Below are 19,353 nucleotides of genomic sequence, written 5' to 3' on the forward strand. Positions count from 1 at the left end.
TCATGGGAATAAAGGAGGGGCTGGTGTGAGTGGGCCCGTGGGGCCGGCCACGTAGCAGGTGATCAGGACATCAGGACACAGGCCCCCCTGCTGGTAGTATTGCTGTTACGCTGATATAGCAAAGCCACTCTTCGTTCTTTGTCTTCAGACACTACATCTCCAGGCATTTTTTGAGGATTGTGACCTTCTGCTCTCCAGAGCCTTAATGGGGAAGATGCCCTGGGGAGAGCAGGAGCGCGAGACGGGAGCTTTCCCCCTGGCCTGGCCCGGCCTAGACCTGCCGCCTGACTGTGGGCAAGTCGCTTGGTTTCCTTGGGCCTAAGTTTCCTCATCTCTGTACTTGCACAAGGTCAGATTTATAGCTTCAATGTCACCTGCAAATCCAGATTGATTCTTTCTGGCTGCTTTAGACATTATGTTGAGAAAGACTCTGAGGCCGAGTCTGGGCTCCATGGGCGCTGGTGCGGTGGGTGGTCAGTGAGTGGGGCTCTGCTCTGGGCTCACGAGGAAATATGTTTTGGTGGGAGTCCCTGGTCGTTGATAAACCTGGAAAAGATGGCTTCAGTGGCTCCTTCCGGCCCCCAACTTACCTCCATCTATGGAACCTTCCATTTAAAAAACGACGGAGCTCACCTTTTCTAAGAAAACTAGTTGACGTGGCAGCCGCTGACGTAGGTTGGCACTTGTAGATTATTATTCTACACCAGTGGTGTCCAATAGAACTTTCTATAATGATGGAGGTGTCCTTTCTTCTTTTAAAAAAATATTTTATTTATTTGTCCTTGAGAGACACAGAGAGGCAGAGAGACAGGCAGAGGTAGAAGCAGGCTCCATGCAGGGAGCCCGATGTGGGACTCGATCCCAAGACCCCGGGATCATGCCCTGAGCTGAAGGCAGACACTCAGCCACTGAGCCACCCAGGCGCCCCTTGATGATGGAGATGTCCTGTATCTGCACTGTCTAGTAGTAACCACGAGCCGCAGATGGTTGCTGAACCCTTGCAGTGTGGCTAGTTGTGAATGAGGGATGGACTTTTAAATTTAAAAAGCAACATGTGGCTGGTGGATGCCATGTTGGGCAGCTCTGCCCTAGACCCGAGATGGGTTATAGGGGCCCCCAAGATCACAGGCTTGTTATATCCTAAGCAGGTCGGGAACTCCAAGTAGGTTGTTGGGTGCAAGCCTGCTGCTTAGCAACAGACGCGCAGTAGAGCACCGCCCCCGGGCAGCCGGAAACCACCTCTGCAAGAGTTTTGCTCAGGTGGATGAGCTGCACACCTGAGGGTAAAGGCTTTTCCCTGTTGTCCCGCTCCCCTCCCTGGGGGCCTGGTTCCCCAGGACTCACATCCTGCAGTGTGTGAGGCCTGGCCTGGATCAGCTGTCCTTATCAGATGGCACGAATGCTAGCTTCTCCTCACCCTGTGGCACCCCTGAGGGACTGGCAGGTGCTTCCCGACGCAGAGTGGACAGACCGGGAGGGAAGGCAGGGAGAGAGAGGAATCTTTTTGTTATTTTTTCTCTCCTCCTCTCTCCCTCTTCTCCTATTTCTGGCATGCAGTAAGTAGCAGAGCCTTTGGAAAAAGACCTGACCTCATCTTGCCTCGATTGCTCCTTAGTTGTATGGTGTTGGGTGAGTCACCCCATTGCTCTCAACCTGTTTCTGTGTCCTTTAAAGAGGAGAATAACAACCCCTCCTGGTGTAGGTTGCTGGGAGGTCCTGATGCAGTGATATATGTGGAACTTTTATTTTTATTTTTTTAAAGATTTTATTTATTTATTCATGAGAAACACAGAGAGAGAGGCAGAGACACAGGCAGAGGGAAAAGCAGGCTCCCTCTGGGGAGCCTGATGTGGGACTTGATCCCAGGACCCCGGGACCATGCCCTGAGCCGAAGGCAGATGCTAAACTGCTGAGCCACCCAGGCGTCCCATACATGGAACTTTTAGAACAGGATCTGGAATGTGGTCCCCTTTCCTGAAGAAGAAGGAAAAACAGAGACGGTGTGACAGTGTTGGACAGTTATTTTACCAACTCCCATGCTTGGTGTCTGTCAACTTAAAAGGTTCACCTCAGGGCTTGTCTAAGTGGGTTCAGGGGCTCGGGGCCAGCAGGCAGGAGGAGTGGGCTGGGGGGGGGGTGTTGTTGGGAATGGAGCCTTCCTGAGTTGTCCTCCTCAGCTGGGAGGAAGATTTCTGGCATTTGTTATCTGATCCCCGCCTCCCCCCAATTTTTCTTCCCATGGAAAAGGCACCTGCATTTTGTGGCTTCCTCACACCCCAGCAGGGCCTCAAATAAATTGGGAGAATTCTAGTGTCCAGACTTGGAAGGAAGCGTGTTGCTGGGTTGGGGTTGTGGGTGTAAGTGGCTATCATTCCTCCACAGCTGGAGAATAGTCTGTGAGGGGGTGTGGTCCCGCTTAGTAAATTTTGGGTGGGGTCAGTAGGCCACACTCTTAATGAAGTCTTGTTTCGTTGGCACCAGGAAGCCTTGAAGAATTCCTATTCAGGTCTGTCTGGAGGCCCAGGTGATGTGGTTTCATCTTCCTTATTTTAGTGATTGTTTAGGGTTTGTTCCTGCCCGTAGGAACTGATAAAGTCAGCACATACTGGTTGAGGGCTACCATGTGCCAGGTGCCAGGGCCACAGGAGCGAGTAGGAGAGATGAGGCTCCAGTTTCATGGAACTCATATTCTAGGGGCTGTGGTAGAGAGTAGGACAATTATGAGAGGTCGGGGTTAGGATCAGGTATTATAATACAGTGCCCATTGGAATTCACTGAGGGCCTTGGAAAGACCTCCTTGAGGAAGGAGGAGAGAGATGAGTTGCTTAGATGAAAGAAGAAGTGACAGTGGTCCAGAAAGAGGGGAGAGCGGGCAGGAGTAGTGTTGCCACCACTTGGTGACAGCATACTGCAAACTCTGTTGTCAAAACTTTTTAATTTTAATTTTATTTTTTTTAGATGTTATTTATTTATTCATGAGAGACATACAGAGAGAGGCAGAGACACAGGCAGAGGGAGAAGGAGGCTCCCTGCAGGGAGCCTGATGTGGGATTCAATCCCAGGACCCCAGGATCACGACCTGAGCCGTAGGCAGACCTCAACCACTGAGCTACCCAGGCGTCCCGATTGTCAAACTTTCTGAATGAGGAGAGGATTAATCACTGGCTTAGGCAAGTGGCAAGAATTCTCTGATTTATTCCCAGTTCTGCCCGACTTACTCCTCTCTGGCCTCAGTTTCCCCAACTTACAGTATCTGCCAGCCTCGTCTTCCTAGGGCCCAGGTCTGCCTTCCTCAGAAAACCGCAGGGACCAGAAGGTGTGACCTCTGCCATGGAAGGAGTGTGGCTCCCGCCTTCTGCTGAGAGCCCACATCCTACCTTCCCAAGCCAACCCCAGAGACTCACATCAGAAGCCCCAGGAGGGACATGGAGGGCTGAGCCAAATCCCCTCTCCCATCCTTGAGGTACAGCTTAGCCAACAGTTCCCATCAGTCCACAGCATAATTTGGGATGGGAGGTACTTGGGCGGCCTCCTTGGGTCACAGAGTCACAGGCTTGGCTGTAGGGACTCCTGCCACTTACAAAGGCGACGGCAGCCCAGAGAGGGTGAGTGATACACCTGGATCCACGCAGCCAGCTTCTGGCGGAGCTGGGCCCTAGTTTCCCAGAGTCGGGGACGGACAGCCCCACCTGGAGGGACAACAGGTTGGGGTTGTTTGTGGCAGGTATGCTTCTCCTCAAAAGCCTAGGCCGGACCTTCCGGAACCCATGGAGGATGGAAGCTGAGGACGGGTGTGCCAGCTGCCGGGCAGTCCTGGCTGGGGTCTGTTCCCTGTTGTTTTGATGGGAGTGACCAACCGGCTCCTCCCAAGCCCAGACCAGCTTCCACTGTTCCAGCTGTCTTTTTCCCCTCCAGGCCAGGCAGATGCCGAGGGTGGTTAAGACGATAGATACAGGCTCTGGACTCACACAGACCTGGGTTCGAGTTCTGACTCCACCTTCTCGCTGGGTGACCTTGGCCCTGATACGACTGCTGAGGGAATAAATGAGCTCTGCCAGAGACAAGACCCCCGGGCCTGCCCACCAGCGGCCGCTTTGGCCTGTGTGTCCTGCCTGTCGCTGTCCACTTCGCCCATTATTCTGTCCTTCGTCGAGTGGAGCTGTGACAGGGTCCTCAGAGTCTGTGCAGGGGTGACCTCTGGCAGGGGGGCGATGGGGGTGGGCACCCATCTCCTCTGGCCTGACGTGGCTGACTTGTTCTGCCTTCAAGAGCCCACCTTTCTCTTTTGTTGCATTGTAAACACATCTAAGAAGGATTTTTTTTTTAAATAACAACCCCTATCCTTCCGCCCCCCAACATTGTAATGTTTTATTGATTTTTAAATAGGAAGCCAGAGAGGTTTCCACTGTAGCCTGAGAAGGAAGAACAGGGACACGGTGAATGGGAGGGACATTTCTGATTCCCTAAGGGCCCCTGTGTGAGTCTGTGCGGATCAGCAATGTCATTTACACATAAACATGTTCCTAGGGAGCAGGTATTGAGCGCCAACTGGGTGCCTGATTGCTCCTTCCTACTTAGACAAGTGACGTCAGCCTCTCTGAGTGTCAGGTTCAGGGGTCAGCAAACTTTGACTGTAAAGGGCCTGACAGTAAATATTTTAGGTCTGTGGCTTATACGGTCTCCGTCACAGTTACTCAACTCTGCTGTGTGACATAAAACAGCCACACACTAAATGTAAATACACAAGCGTGACTACGTACCAATAAAACTTTATTGATAAAAACAAACGGTGGGCCGGATTTGACCCTTGGGCTATAGGTTGCTGACCTGGCAGGTCCTTCACCTGTGAAAGGGGGCTGGGAGACTAGAAGCTGCCCTCTGGGGCTATGGTGAGGAATTAGTTGAGAAGAATGAACGCGTGACAGGTATTAACCCTAATTGTTGTGTGTTATTGTTAGTATCACCCTATTCATTCCCCCAGCAGCCCTGTCAGCAGTGTATGGTCTCATTTAACACATGGAAAAACTCAGATGCAGAGAGGTAAGGAACTTTCTTTCCCTCAACCCTTCTCGCCATTGGATATCCTGGGACGTGCATTTTTGTGCCTTGGTTTCCCTACCTGTATCCTCAGAGAGGATCTGTTGATGTAAATGGACAGGGCACGATGTTCGCATCCATTGAGAGGTGGGGTCCCTTGCAGGGGCCATCAGCTGAGACATGGCAAGCCTGAGCTGGGTTTCTTGGGGAAGCCGCTGGGGAGGAATGGCCCATCCAATTAGACCAGCGCTCACTCAGAATACCATTCTCTTCGGGGGTGGGATCGGATCCCCCTACTTGTTTAAAGCTGTGGAACCCAAAGGACCTTGTCCCCCTGGAATGTGTTTCTAAATCAGGTGTACTGTGCCAAGCCTGGAACGGATGAGGTACAAGCTTCTTATTCATTTTGACAGCTTCCCAATGCCCCTCCCCTGCTCACCAGCCTTCCTTGGCTCCCTTCTGCTCTCAGGAACAAAGCCAAACACTTCCTGGGGCCTCCAGAGGCCTCCGTGACTGACTTCATTTCAACTTTGTAGCCTCCTTCTCCTCCCTCTCCCCCTGGCCCCAAATCAGGGCCCCTGGGGTGGCTCCTTGTTCTTCCCAGTCACAGTAAAGGCTTGGAGCTCGCCTCTTGCTTCTCTCGCTGCCAAGCGTCATATTCATCCTTAAGCCCCACCGCCCCCTTGCATGTCCTCTCCTCTGCAAATTCTGCCCCAGATCCCCACCTGTCCCCTGGGTCTGCAACACAGGGCAGCCTTGCATGTGGCAGTGACGGCGCACTGTTTTACTCTTACATGTTTACGGAATATCTCTCCACCAGGCTGCGAACTCCGGGGTGGAGGTGCAGGCTGGCTGGGAGCCTTGTGTTGGGGTCACCTCTCGGTCCAGCACCCAGCATGCTGCTGGGAGCACCTGCTCAGTTGGGATGCTTTGGCTCATCGCCCTGCTGTTATTGTAGTCTTAAGGGCCCCTTCTTTTTATCTTTTTTAAGGGAGGGAGAGAGAGAGTGGGGGTGAGAGGGGCAGGTGCAGAGGGAGAGAGAGAATCTTAAGCAGACTCCATGCCCAGTGCAGAGCTGGGCGCGGGGCTCGATCTCACCACCTTGAGATCATGACCTGTGCCGAAGTCAAGAGTTGGACGCTTAACCACATGAGCCACCCAGGTGCCCCTCGAGATCCCCCTCTTACAGGCTGGCCCCAGGAAGGCTCAGGTTTGGAGAATCCATTCTGGGAACAGGATATGGAGGGTCACCTGGGTACCAGGCCCCTGGGTACTAGTCCACTGCCCCTGTCTGCAAGGCAGGGATGACCAAACACATTTTTCAGGTGAGGAAATAGAGGCTCAGGGAGTCAGAGTAGCTGATGCGGGGTCCTGCAGCCTGGCGGTGACAGGGTCAGGATTTGACCCCAAGCCTCTAGCAAAGCACACGACTATCCCACGATGGACCACTCCCCACTCCAGAGCCCTTCCTCGGGGATGCAGAAGTGCTATGGGAAACCGCCTGGGGGAGCAGGCCACCTGCAGTCCCACTGACCCCTCGTGGGACAATCCCAAAGCTCCCTCAGATGGGCGGGCAAGCAGGACACATGTCCCCGAGAACCGCCACGCAAAACATCAGCACTTTGAAAAGTTACTTTGTACAATCCCGAGTCGTCGTCGCCAGAGCTGGTCTTCCCTTCCGTGGGCTGAAAGCAATGAGTTGTACTCCAACAGAGATGTGCGTGTCTCTCTGTCTTATTTTAAAAACAGTTGTGGAACGGCTGACCGCCGCCAAGCAGAGTGCTGGGAGCTCAGTGAGGTGTCTGCCCCGGTGTTAGGTTGTCCCCCATAAACAGGTGGGGATGCTGGGATGCAGAGAGGGCCAGTGTCCTGTCCAGGGCCACCCAGCACAGGGTCTGATGCCACAGGGAGTGAATCATGAGCGAGGAGGTGAGGAAACAGAGGGGTGGGAGGAGGATCTCAAGTGTAATGATCCCACTAGCAATCCTACACGCGGACAGCGGCTGCCGTGTGGGGTCACCTTTGGTGCCTGGGGGGTGCTGAGGGCTCTGCTCGCGCTAGCACTGGGCCCTTCCGGTGGCTCTCTCAAAAGCACTTGGACTCTTGGGGCGGTGGCCTCCCGCGCTGGCACCCTTGCCACACGGCTGTGGGCCCTGTCGGAAGGAAGGGGCAGGCCGACGGGTCGCCCTGCAGCCCCCCCACCCCGGCCTGTCATGTCTCGGCAGCACACAGCTCGGGAGTGGCCCGGGGGGTGCGCGGGGCTGCATCTGTCACAGGTCACTGGCCGTGTGGCCCGAGGCGCCAGGAGAAGGAGCCCGATCGGAGGCTCAGGCTGGGGTGAGGGGCCTGCGCCGGCCGTCCCGCAGGCTCCGGTCCCCCTCCGTCACCCCGTCTCCTCCTCCAGGCCCCGGGAAGGTCCCCGGCCTCCGGCCCCCGCCCCCATCGCCGGCGCTCGGCCGCCCGGTCCCCACGATGCCCTTGCTGCTTCGCCTCAGTGGAGCCCTGAGCCAGTTCTCAATCTAAATGACAGCTGCCCTCAGCCAAGTCAACTCCAATTAATTTCCCAAGGCTTCCAGGGGCCTGGCTGAGCCTCGCAGCGGACCCGGCTGCCCCGGCGGTGGGCGCGAGGCCCCTTCCTCACCCTCGTGGGGCCGGGAGGGCGGGCCGCACAGGGTCCCTCCTGATCCCGGGGGGGCGGGGGGCCTTTCTCCCTCTGTGCAAGCTTTGGATCGCCCCCGTGAGATGGGGCTGACGCGGAACTTGGGCAGCGTCCATGGAGAAGGCATCGAGCGGGGGCCTCAGATTTTGTCCTGTCACCCTGGGTCATTCTCATCCCATCTGTGAGCATCAGGGCCCTTCCCCAAAAAATGAGCATTGGTTTCAGGGGGAGACAGGGAAGCGAGGGGCAACCGGGTGGGGAGTTGAGGGGGAGAGAGAGAGAGACAACAGAGACATTGAGAAAGAATTGGGGAGGGTGATGACAGAGAGATGGAGAGAGAGAACGAGGGTGGGGGGGAGGTAGCACCTGCCTCTTTGGTCGGGATATTTTACTTTCTCGTGTGACTTTGATAAACCCACACCCTCTGGCATCAGGCCAGCCTAGGAGTGCCGCTGGCTAGCTGTGTGACTGTAGGTCAGTGATGTCCCCTCTCTGGGCCTCAGTGTCCCCCCCGGTGAGATGGGCTGGAGTGTCAGATCCTCTCTCTCCCCAGGTGTTGTCAGCCAGTGAGATAGGCTGGGGCCCGGCCCGTAGGGAGCCTGAGGTCAGTGCTCATGCTTAACATCCCAGGGGCTGACAGGAGTAGGGACGGGGCTCCTTTTCCTTTTTCCTTTCCTCATTTGTCACAGTGATACCACTACTAGAAGTTGTCCTTGAAGGGTGGGAACGCTGGCAGAGGGCTGGGCTGAGGAGGGCTGGTCCCTTGGCCTCTGGGAGGTACCCGGATGGAGTGTCACTCAGGCTGCCAGCTGTCAGCCCTCACTCCGTGATCCCTGGGGCCGTGGGAGCCGGCTCCTGGGGCTTACTTAGGCTAGGGTATCTTAGTGTCCCTCGCTTGGGGAGGGCTCCTGCATTAAATGTAAAATCTAATTTCCCCAAAGGAATGGAAAGAGTCTGGGAGGTTGTATATTTCCCCACCACCAGTCATTTCAGAGAGGACCAAATAGGCCCAGCGAGGGGGAGTGGCTTGCCCAAGGTCACACAGCAAGCAGGTGAAGACCTGGGATGAGCACGTGAGTCATTCTTTAAAATATTTCACAAATCCTGGGGACGGCCTGGCTGGCCCAGTTGGTGGAGCACGCGACTCTTGATCTCAGGGTTGTAGGTTTCAGCTCTGCTTAAAAGATTGCTTAAAAATGAAATATTTAAAAACAAAAAAATAAAAAACCAAATAAAATACTGAACAAATCCTCATCAGGTGCCTGCTGTGTGCCAGGGACCAGAGAGACCTCTGGGATCCTCATGGGTGTGTCTCCCCTCAGGGTGCCCAGGCCAGGCTCCTCGGAGGGATACGGGGAAACAGGCTCAGCGAGTTGAGCTTGTCTCAGGTGGTGGAGCTGGTGAGATGGAGACCAGGGTGGGATTGGAGTCGAGGCTTCTGAGCGCACAGAGCTGGGGCTCCCCCAGAGTGTGGGGAAGGGATGTGTGTGTGGGTCTGGGGTGCTGTTTCCCTGCTTCCTTGGTGGCTCTATAGACCCACTTTGTGTAGCCCACTGTCTGGCTTAGATGTGCTGTTCCTGCCCTGAGCCCGGGGTGGGGGTGAGTCCCCTGGGCCCTGTGCACCTCCCTGGAGGGAGGGGACGTGGCCTGGGACCTGATATGGACAGCCAGCTGAGGAGGGGTCTGCTTTGGGGTGGTGGGGCTCTGCAGAAGGATTCCAGTTGGCTGGTGGGGATCATTTCCAGTGGGGTTGGGTCCCCCATGCCCCCAGCGATGGGTTTTTGGAGATGGGCCTTACAATTGCCTTAAACATCCTTGTGACTTTGCTTACTGCCAGGCAGGACTCTCTTCTCCTGTGACTTTTGTCTGCCGTGATAGCTGGTGGCTGTGCCCCTGCCGTGATGCGCCAGGCACCATAGAACCTGGTGGGGCTCTGCAAGGAGCTGGGTGCTGTCCTGGTTCAGGTTCACCGGGTAGGAAGCTGAGGCCCAGAGAGGGACAGTGATTGGACTTGACCTGCTAGGGAAGTGCCAGTGTCGTCTGACTCCAAAGTCCCCCCCCCCCATAATGTTTTTCATCTTTTGCAGCTTATTGTCGAAGGGACCCGAACTCAGGACTCCCCCCTCTGCCAGGGTGACATGTGTCAGTGCTTCCCGGCAGCTAGCTAGGAGGTCACTGGCACTTCATTGCCATTTTGGTGGCTGGGGGCAGGGGTGGCCTCTGTGAGCAGGGAGAGGGGTCACATACCTCAGAGTAGGGGCATCAGAGGAAGTTTGCCACGTGGCTGACAGCCCAGTGGATGGTGGGAGTCAGCAGGAGTGAGGAGGGGAGGGTGTTCTAAGGCAGCAGAAGCGTCAGGAGCAGGGGTGTGGAGGCGGGAAGGATCAGGGCCTTGTCGAGAGACTGTGTAGCTGGCTCATGGAGCGGTGAGGCTGGAGGCCCAAAGAGCGGGGCAGGCCAGGTTGTACAAAGCTGGGAACTTTATCTTGGGAGCACTGGGGAGCCATGGAAGTTTAAGCAGGGGTGAGGTCTGCTCTGGTTGGTGCTTCAGGAGAGTCACCTGACTCAGGGGGAGAGGGGCTTGGGGGCCAGCGTGGAATCAGAAAGCAGCACGTGGCTGCTGTAGGCGGGAGCGGTGGGGGCCAGGACCAGGGTGGAGGCAGTGGGGCAGGAGAGAAGCAGGTGGATTTTGGAGGCAGCCTCTTCCTTCCCTGGTGCCTGGACTGTGAGTGAGGCCCGTGCGAGAGAGAAGAGCGACGTTCGAGGCCCAGAGCGAGTCTGGGTGCCATGGCCTGGCCTTTCTCGGGGGGACGAGGAACAGGAGCTGGGAGACTCAGGGATGTGTCTGGGGGCCTGTAGGACTCTCGAGCCGCAGGCCTGACTCACCAGGAGGATGTGACCTCACCCGGTGGCTCCCAGGCCTGCTTCTGCTTCCAGCCTCAATGGCCCAGCTCCCCCAGCTGAGTGGCAGCTGTCAGACACCAGCGTCTCCCCCTGCCAGGTCCAAATAAAGGAAAAACCAAAATACACTTCCCTTTGTTGGAATCCGGCGAGGGTGAGTCGGGCGAGAGTCATTTGCTATTGTGCTCTGGGGCCCACACTGCTCCTTACATAAGCTTTGAGTTAAAAATACGCACAGAATTCTAATTTACCTGCTGTGCCTGGGTGCCCCCTCTGCACCCCACCTTGGTGGGCCGGCCCCTGGCACCCGCGGAGACCAAGGGGCTGTCGCCCGGCGGGCTCCCCTGCTGGCACAGGGCGGTGTTAGCTCCGACTGCGCTGTTGAAGACCAGGAGGGTAACAACCCGAACAGCAGCTAACCGTTTCAGGAGGCTCATCACGTGCTAGACGCTTTACCCGCGTTACCTCAATGGAGCCTCCCAGAAGCCTGTGAACGTGGTTCCTATTTTACAGTACAGGTGAACACCTTGCGCAGGCCACACCCTGGATTAGCAGCCAGGGCCCTTGACCTGGGCGCCAGCTGGAGGCCACCTGACCCCCACGGGCCCGCGCCTCTGACCTTCCCTGTGGTGAGCAGGTGGTGGGGGTCGGTGAAGGACTGGAGGGGGCCAGGTACAAGTCCCCTTCCTGAAGGTTCAAGGACACAGCAGTGCTGTGCTGCCAGGGGCGGGGGTGGCGGCCGCCCCCACCAAACTCGTGACTCCCGAACACGTGTTTCACCCAAATCAGAACCCAGTCCCAGGGACACTGAGTGCAGAGCAAGGTGGTGACGGGGCCTGTTTCGCTGACTTTAAAAAAGAAAGAACACTCGGCCCCCTCCGTGGGCGGCATCTCCAGAACTGAAATTAAGCACGAGGTGTCCCCCAGGTAGACACATGCATGTCTGTCCCCTTCTCCCTTCACCCCGGTTGTGGCTGGCGATGGGGGCCCCGGGCTGGCCGCGCGGGTGTGTGCTCTGGACTGCGGGGCGGGAGCTGCTCTGCGCCAGGCAGCAGGCTAAGCCCTTTACATGGATCATTTCATTTAATCCTCCTAACCGCCTCCAGGACGGCCGGTCCTATTATTTCCCCCATTTTCTAGGGCTGAGGTTCTGGGGGCTGAGGTGATGTTCGCAGAAAGTCCCCATGCTCCGCAAATGGTAGGCGCTCTCACGGTTGAACCTGGGAAGAGCAGCGGCATCTCGTTTGTTACTCGTGCGGTGGCTTTCCTGTCACGGCCCCGAGGTCCTCTCTCGTCCCTTGCGTGGGATGAACGGTCCCTGTCGTGGGCTGATCCGCGCGGGTCTCACGGTCACCGCGGGGGGAGCAGGAGGCAGCCGGTACCTCCACACTTCGGTACCAAGCTGGTGGCAGACGTGACCGAGTCGCTGGCGTGCTGTGTGGGTATGGGAGGGGTGCTGGGGGACGTGCTGGGTGCTGGACACGTCAGCCACGACTTGTTCGTGCACATGCAGAAAGCGGGCAGGAGGGGCCGGGCAGCCCCTCTCCGGGCCCTGCCCCTGTGCGTGGGGACTCAGATGGTCTGTCCTGGCCCGTAGGGGAGTGTCCTTCAAAACTGGCCCCAGAGCCCTTCCTTGCAGGGCAGGTGTGACATCGGGTCCCGGGAACCAGAAGCCCCTGTGCTGCCTGCATGGGGTGAGTGGATGAGGCCCATTCCAGGTGATAGGTTTTGAGTTGCAGACACCCTGCCTCAGGGACTGATCCCCCCACATGCACATTGTCATCGCTTCTTTCTCTCATCTGGTCCCCCCCCGCCCGCCCCAAGCTGCTCAGAGATGAGCCTGCCAGGAATCCCTGTCTCCAAGTTGTAGATGGTGTTGAGGGGCAGCTGCCCAGGTCTGGGGGGACCAGGTTCCCACCTCTGTCTGACATTCTGAGAATCCCAGCCTAAAAGGAGAGGGCCCCCGAGGGCCTCAGTCTTCCCATCTGTCAAATAGGGACGAAGGTCCCTCCACAGCCCACAGGCCCCAAGTGAGTGCCTCCGGTGTGCAGGGAGCCGTGGCAGACAAACCTGCCCCCCCCACTGCAGCCACAGTCTGGCGGGGGAGGCCGGCCGCTCACTGGAAAACGTTGCAATCTGCGTCGGTGTCGCTGTTGCACTAGTTCCAGGGTCTCCCCCCAATCCTGGGAGCTCGGCGAGGGATGGTTTTATCTCTGGGTCCTGGCATGGGGGGCCCGGGAGCAGGGACTGAGGGCCTCTCTGGAGCAGGGGCAGGCCCTGACTTGAGGCGGCTTCCATGGGACTGATTTATTCGCAGCCGCTCGGCAGCCCCGGGAGGAGCTGCGGTCCTAGGGCGTGTTGGGTCCCCCCGGCTGGAATGAATCTGGCGGGAGGATGAGTTTGGTCATGCTTGGGTTGTCAGGAACTGAAGGATAATATTCTCTCTTAAAAATATTCCCCGTGGATACCAGGCTCTCTGGCTCGTCCCAGGCAGAGGCTGGGGAATCCTGTGCCCATCCTCTGTGACGTTGGGCAAACCCCTCACCCTCTCTGAGCCCCAGGTGCCCCTTCTCATGTGAGGAGGAGGGGCACCCAGCTTCTGGGCTTGCGGGGGGATGCAGTGAGATAACACACGGGCATGTTAGCTGTGTGCCTGGTGTGCCCTCATTAAGTCCTACCTGGGCAAGAAGAGCAGCTGCCTCTGGTGTTGGCACACGGCATGCTCAGGAGTCGTCTGTAATTTGGGAATATGGCATCTTGAGGACATTTGGCCCTTTTGGATCAGTCTGGAAACATCACTCAGCAAACCCAGCTCCCAGAAGGGTCCCTAGGCCTTCTCTGTCTGAGCACAGAACTTGGGAAATGCCAACTTTCCTCCCCTCCCTGGCGCTGCAGCCTCAGAGCAAGGGAGCCAGGGGTCAGGAGTTGGGGCCTGGGTCTTGTCTTTCTTTAGCTGTGCAAACTTTGGCAAGGGACCTCGGTTTCCTGTCCATAAAATGGACACAGCGTTGTGTGTCTGCTCTGTGAGATAATGTGGTAAAGTGAAGTAAGGAACCCTTCTTAGAATCCTCTCTGTCTGTGGCAGGTGTTCCGCTTCCCCAATCCGGATCTCACAATGCTTGGAACAAGATTCCTTCTGGGGAGATTAGGGAGTGGGGTGTCACTGGGAACAAGGCAAGCCTGGGCTCAAGAGCAGCAATGTGGGGGCTGAATCTGAGGCCCCTAGCTTTCTGGGGTACCTTCTCCCCAGGAGGCCCTGGGTGTGGCACTAGCAGCATCCCAGCATCACCGCTGCTAACCGGCTTTGAAACCTCAGCTTTCCTTTCCGTGCAATGGGAGCACAGATTCCAGTCTCTTAGGCAGTAACGTGCCTACCTGGCCAGTCCCAAGGAGGGGACGAGGCTTGGGGGGGGGTCTCTAAATAAATGGCTGCAAGGACCCCTCGCCTCTTGACCTCTCCGGAGACTAATGACAGCGCCCACAGCCCCTTTGGGGGATCTCTCTGTATGCCAGGTTATTATAAGGCCCAGGGGAGAGGACGTCACCCCCACTTTAGCAACGAGGAACTGAGGCTCAGAGCGAGGGCAAGTGGCAGACCCCATGCCACGCAATGGTGGGCCTGGGATTGGGATTCAAGCTCCGTGGGGTCTGTGACTCCAGAATGACCGCTGTGACGCTGTCTCCTGGCTTCACTGTCCACTCCAGGAGGAGGACGAAGGGGGCACCTGCCGTACTTCCCGCTGGATCCGCAGGGCTAGAGCCCCTCCTGGCACGTAGTAGGGACTCACCTAGTAGGGCTTATTCATTGGGTGACTGAGGGAAGAAGCAAGGGAGAGAATCTCCGGCCCCCGCCCCAGCTGCTCTGGACACACAGGTCCTCAGCTGGGTGTCCCTGGGGCTCCAGGGTGGGAGCTGCGTTAGTCACACGGCCTGGCCCATCCTTCCGGAGGATTTTCTCTGCAGGCGGTGGCTCAGCTCCCCGGGGCGGGGGGGGGGGGGGAGGCCTCCCCCTTCATCCCAGAGGGAGGGATGGGCGGGGAACTCCTGCCTGGCACCTGGCCCTGCTGAGGAGGGCGGGCCGGTCATGGAGTTCAGTATCTGGGTGTGCTCCCTCAGCCGGAGCTGGGCCCCCACCCCCAATGCCAGCTTTTCTCACTTCTTTGGAGTCAGAAATTTACCTCAGGTCCATGCTCGAGCCCAGCTCTGCCCCTTCCTGGGTGTGTGACCTTGGGCAGGTCACCTCTCCTCTCTTGAGTCAGGCTCCAAACAGGAGGAAGGATGAGAATACTCATGGACATAGAGTAGGTCTGAGAACAGAACCATGGGTCACTTGGCAGCAATAAACTAGCAGCCCCCTGAAATGTCTCTGCCATTCCTTTCCTGCCTCAGAACTCCCAGCTCTTACTCTCTTTGAGTGTAATTCATACTAAGGTGTGAGTGGCTGCCAGACTTCCTTTCCCCTCAAGTCTGTCTAACTCAGACATCACTGTGATCTTTGGTGTTTCTGGTGCTGTGAGCAGGAAATGGAAGGGATTTTCATTGAGGGTATAGAGGAGGAATGGAACTCCCTCACCCCCATCACTGAAAGTCCCTTGGTAAAGCCACTGGAAATGGGCAAAGGGCACTGGTCTAGTTGGGGAGTCTGGGCTCCTTATCGTTATCGAGTAGTGTGGTACTGTTTCAGGAAGTTCCCAGCACATAATAGGCCTCTAGCAAATGTCTGTCCAGAGGATGACAAGAGGATGGGCTGTGCCCTACACCCAGACACTCCTCCCCTCTGCCCTCCAATTACATCTGGCGAACTCCTACATATGCTTCAATGCCCAGTTTAGATGCCCCTCCTCCAGGAAGCCTTCCCAAGTTATTTCACATCCAGGCAATCTTTTGGGAGCTCTGGTCCATCAGAGAGATGGGCCAACCCGGCCCAATTCTCCCATTTCCTGAGGGGGGAGAACCTGACATGTGAGCTGGAGCCCTACCCTTGGCTGAGGTCTCACAGCCACATCAGAGGCAACGGCAGGGGGATTTGAACCGAACGTATCTAGATCTCCACAGACGTCTTCAGGCATGAAAAGAGGGCGTGGACGGAGCCTCTGTTCCCTGCCTCTCCCACTCCGCCCCCCCTTAGGGCCTCCCGCGGGGCTGAGCCTGCTGCTAACATCTCTTCCTTTTTTCTCCGCAGCCCACGACCTCCCTGCAAATAAGGCCTCAGCCACCCAGCCGGGCAGCCACTTGCAGTGCCTGTCTGTCCACTGCACAGACGACGTGGGCGACGCCAAGGCCCGAGCCTCCGTGCCCACCTGGCGGTCCCTGCACTCCGACATTTCCAACAGATTCGGGACATTCGTGGCCGCCCTAACTTGAATTGACAAGAACGCCCCTCCCCCACCAGGCCCTTTCCTCCCTTCTCCCCCCCTTCCCCCTCCCTCTCCCCCCACCCCTGCCCTGAACCCCTACTCCCCCTGACCCCCACCCTCCTGGTAATTTGAAAGGGCCACTATTGCTGAGTGGATGATTTTTTTTCTAGGTTGGTACCTGCTTAGTGGCATATGGACCGGAAAGGGTTAATTTAAAGGGAAAAAAAAAACCTCAAAAAATTTTTTTAAAAAAGAAAACTCGTCTGCCACAGTATGTTACCAGTGTTAACCCTTTTGCAGTTAGCAAACTTTTGCTTCAGCCTTTTTCCTGCTAGATAATTCCCGTTTTTCTGTAACCTTGGCATACGTTTTTTTTTTTTAGATGACCTCTTTCCCTGTTTTATTTCCATGCTGCTGTATGTCCAAGCATTGTTATTTCGTAATAAGACAAGAGTTACTTTCTTTTTTTTATTCTCTTTTATTCTTATTCCTCTGCCCCCTCCCCCCGTCTTCCCCCCCCCCCTCCTTTTTTGCTTTGTTCACTGCTTATTAAAATGGAAATCCTGGAGAATAGTAGTTCTGGAATATTGCCGGGTGAAAGTCAAATTGTCATCACGATATTATATATTGACACCCAACTGTCATCAAGTCAGGCAGGAGCCAAACAACTAATGCCCCCCTTAGGTATTTCGCCTGGGATTTTGTTTTGTCTGTTCCCTGAGAAAATAGAGAGATATATATTTTCGTTCCTGCAAACACACGCTCAGCCTTCAGCTCCGTTCTGTCTTCTGCTGGAAGCTGTCCTCTCTGCAATGGAGGTGATGACGTGTCCAGCCCGCTCAGTGGGAAGGAGTCAGAATGTTCGACAGTGGTGTTTTCTCTCCTTTTCTGGGCCTCTGTGCAAACGCCCAGGCTCTGAATTTTCACGCTATGCTAAGCAGCCCTGGTGTGCGTGGGGGATGGTGCCCTTCCAGCTTGCAGAGGCTCTGGGGGGCTCCTGGCTCCTGCCCTGCTGCAGCCGGGCTGGCTGGGTCTTTGGTGCCCAGGTTGGGGGAGGATCAACGCTCAGCCCTTGACCTTTGCCCACAGCTGTTCCAGCCAGGCCTCACGGGAGGAAGGAGGTGGGACAGCGTGTATGTACCCAGCCTCTCCCATTCTGTCCCTGCTTCCCATCTATTTCCACCCCTGCCCCAGCCCTGCACCATCCAACCTGGGCAACCGACCCCCGCCCCCATCCCTAGAAGGGCTCTTGCCAGCACTTTTCCCAGGGGCTCATTCAGTGAAGGAGCCCCCAGGCCCAGCCTGCGGAGCCCCCCTTCTCTGAACCTGGGTATATTTCTTTGCAGGCTCCCGGTCAGGGGGTGGGGTGGGCATTGGAAGGAAACAATGGACAGAACCAAGGACTTTTGACTCCTCTGCCTTTTTTCTGAAACCCAGAAAACCCCCCACCCACCTTTTGATTTAATCTCACCTTGTTGCAAAACCAGAGCCATGTCCCAAGCACCTCGCCAAGGAATGATCTCTTAGCAGAGATGGGGAGCAGCAGGACCCCGTCGAGAACCCGGCGCGGCAGGCCTTGGAAGCTCAGGTTCGGCAGGGCAGGCACCTTGGGGGCTGTGGACAGGCACCTTGGGGGCTGTGGACGCCTCCAAAAGGCTTGTATGACTCCGGTGGGGGGTCGTGAGGGGCACACAGATTCCAGGGTGGATCAGACAAGTGACAGACAGCCCTTCACCCAAATCAATAACTCCCCCATTTACTTCTATTTTTGTTAAATTGCAAGTCTTCTTAAAAGCCTTGCGCCCCCTCCCCGCTGTCCCCAGGTCCCGAGAGTTTCTAGACCTATTTTTCTTTTTCTTTCTTTGTTTCTTTTCTTTTCTTTTCTTTTCTTTTCTTTTCTTTTCTTTTCTTTTCTTTTCTTTTCTTTTCTTTTCTTTTCTTTTCTCTTTTCTTTTCTTTCTTTTCTTTTCTTTTCTTTTTTCTTTTCTTTTTTTTTGCAAGTGATCTGAAGGCTTTGGATTCACCATACAACACCCACATTGTTTATTTCAAAGAACTTTTCAGCAAAGGGGGAAGAGTGTCCCGAAAAATCTCGCTCTTTCCCCTCCCTCTTCTTTCCTGCGGGGGCCCTTTTGGCTCGGGTCCGAGACTGGACAGTCCTTGCTCGGGGCCCGGCCCCGGCCCCCGGCCCCCAGAAGGCAGGCGAAGCAGGTGGTGCGAATTGGTCCGCAGTGAGAAGGTGTGAACGGACTCGGTCCCCAAGTTCTGCCACCAGAGGAAAGAAAAAGAAAATGGTCCCTCCTGCCACGGGCTGCAGGAGAATCAGCCATATAGTCTGAGCGAAACCCCACGCCCCCCTCTGACTCCACAATGTACAGCTGTTTGAGAGCTTTATCACTTTATTTTTTAAACAGGAATGATTTCTCCTTAATTGCTTAAGGCCGGGGAGCCAAGCGTCTTGACTTCTGTCTTTGCCTTTCCCTGCGTTGAGTTCATTAGCACCTGGCCATCAGCTCGAGGTCCTAGCATCGTCGGAAACCCCTGAAGTTTGAAACTTTCTCGCTCCCCACGACCCTAGAATGGAACAGCTTTAAAAATAGCCTTAAGCAAAAGGATGTTATTTCATTAAATTTGGTTTAATGGAAAGAATAAAGGCAAATTAAAAACACACCCAACTCACGAGACTCCAAACACTGGTAATCGGTACTGCATAGCAAACTTTTTTGGGAAAGAAAACGAAAACGTTATTGCACATGTAAAATATGAAATCTTAACTCTGCTGTGTGTTAGGCAATCCTGTAATCTTTTTTGACTCTTAAAAGAAATTCATTTCTGAAATGCTTGGTTGGAAGACTGTGACAATAGCTCATGAAATTGAGTGTTATTTTTTTCTTTCTTTTTTAAAAAAATATGTAAAGTGCAGTCTTCTGTATTCATGCATATTGTATATACCTGTATATGTTTTCCTGAGCAGCTAAATAACAATAAATATGACGTTAATGGTGACTGTGGTACATTTGTGGGTGGGGCTTGCTTTATTTTTTTCCCACCCCCCTCTTTTTCCATAGGTCTGTTTGGAATCCCACGGGGCAGCGGGGAGATGGGAGTGCAGGTCTGGAGGCTGTACTGCGCGTGTATGTGCACCTGCACCTATGTGTATTGATGCTGTTCTAAGTTGGGTCATCTCAGAGTTTCTCATCCTGGACGCTACTGACATTTGGGCTGGATAGTCCTTTCTGATGGAGTCTGTCCCCTATACTGTAGAGTGGTAGCACCCCTTCCCTTCCCCTTGCCCGTGACAACCAAAACATCCCTAAACATTGCCCTGTGTCCCCCAGGAGGCATGACCCTCCTGGGACTGAGGACCACTGGTATCTGATTGGTGCAGGAGGGAGGGGG

General features: G+C 55.5%; 1 protein-coding gene across 1 annotated transcript in view; it reads left to right on the top strand.

Annotated features, from left to right (window-relative positions):
• MN1 (MN1 proto-oncogene, transcriptional regulator) overlaps positions 1 to 18,960 on the top strand; it is a 47,425-nt gene extending 28,465 nt beyond the window's left edge. Inside the window, exon 2 of the mRNA XM_055323405.1 lies at positions 15,780 to 18,960. Within this exon, the coding sequence (XP_055179380.1) occupies positions 15,780 to 15,961 (182 nt within the window). The 3' untranslated portion in view covers positions 15,962 to 18,960. The remainder of the gene's footprint in view (positions 1 to 15,779) is intronic.
• Positions 18,961 to 19,353: the final 393 nt, after the last annotated feature.

Source organism: Nyctereutes procyonoides, unplaced genomic scaffold, assembly GCF_905146905.1.
Source record: "Nyctereutes procyonoides isolate TBG_1078 unplaced genomic scaffold, NYPRO_anot_genome, whole genome shotgun sequence".
NCBI classification, from domain to species: Eukaryota; Metazoa; Chordata; class Mammalia; order Carnivora; family Canidae; genus Nyctereutes; species Nyctereutes procyonoides.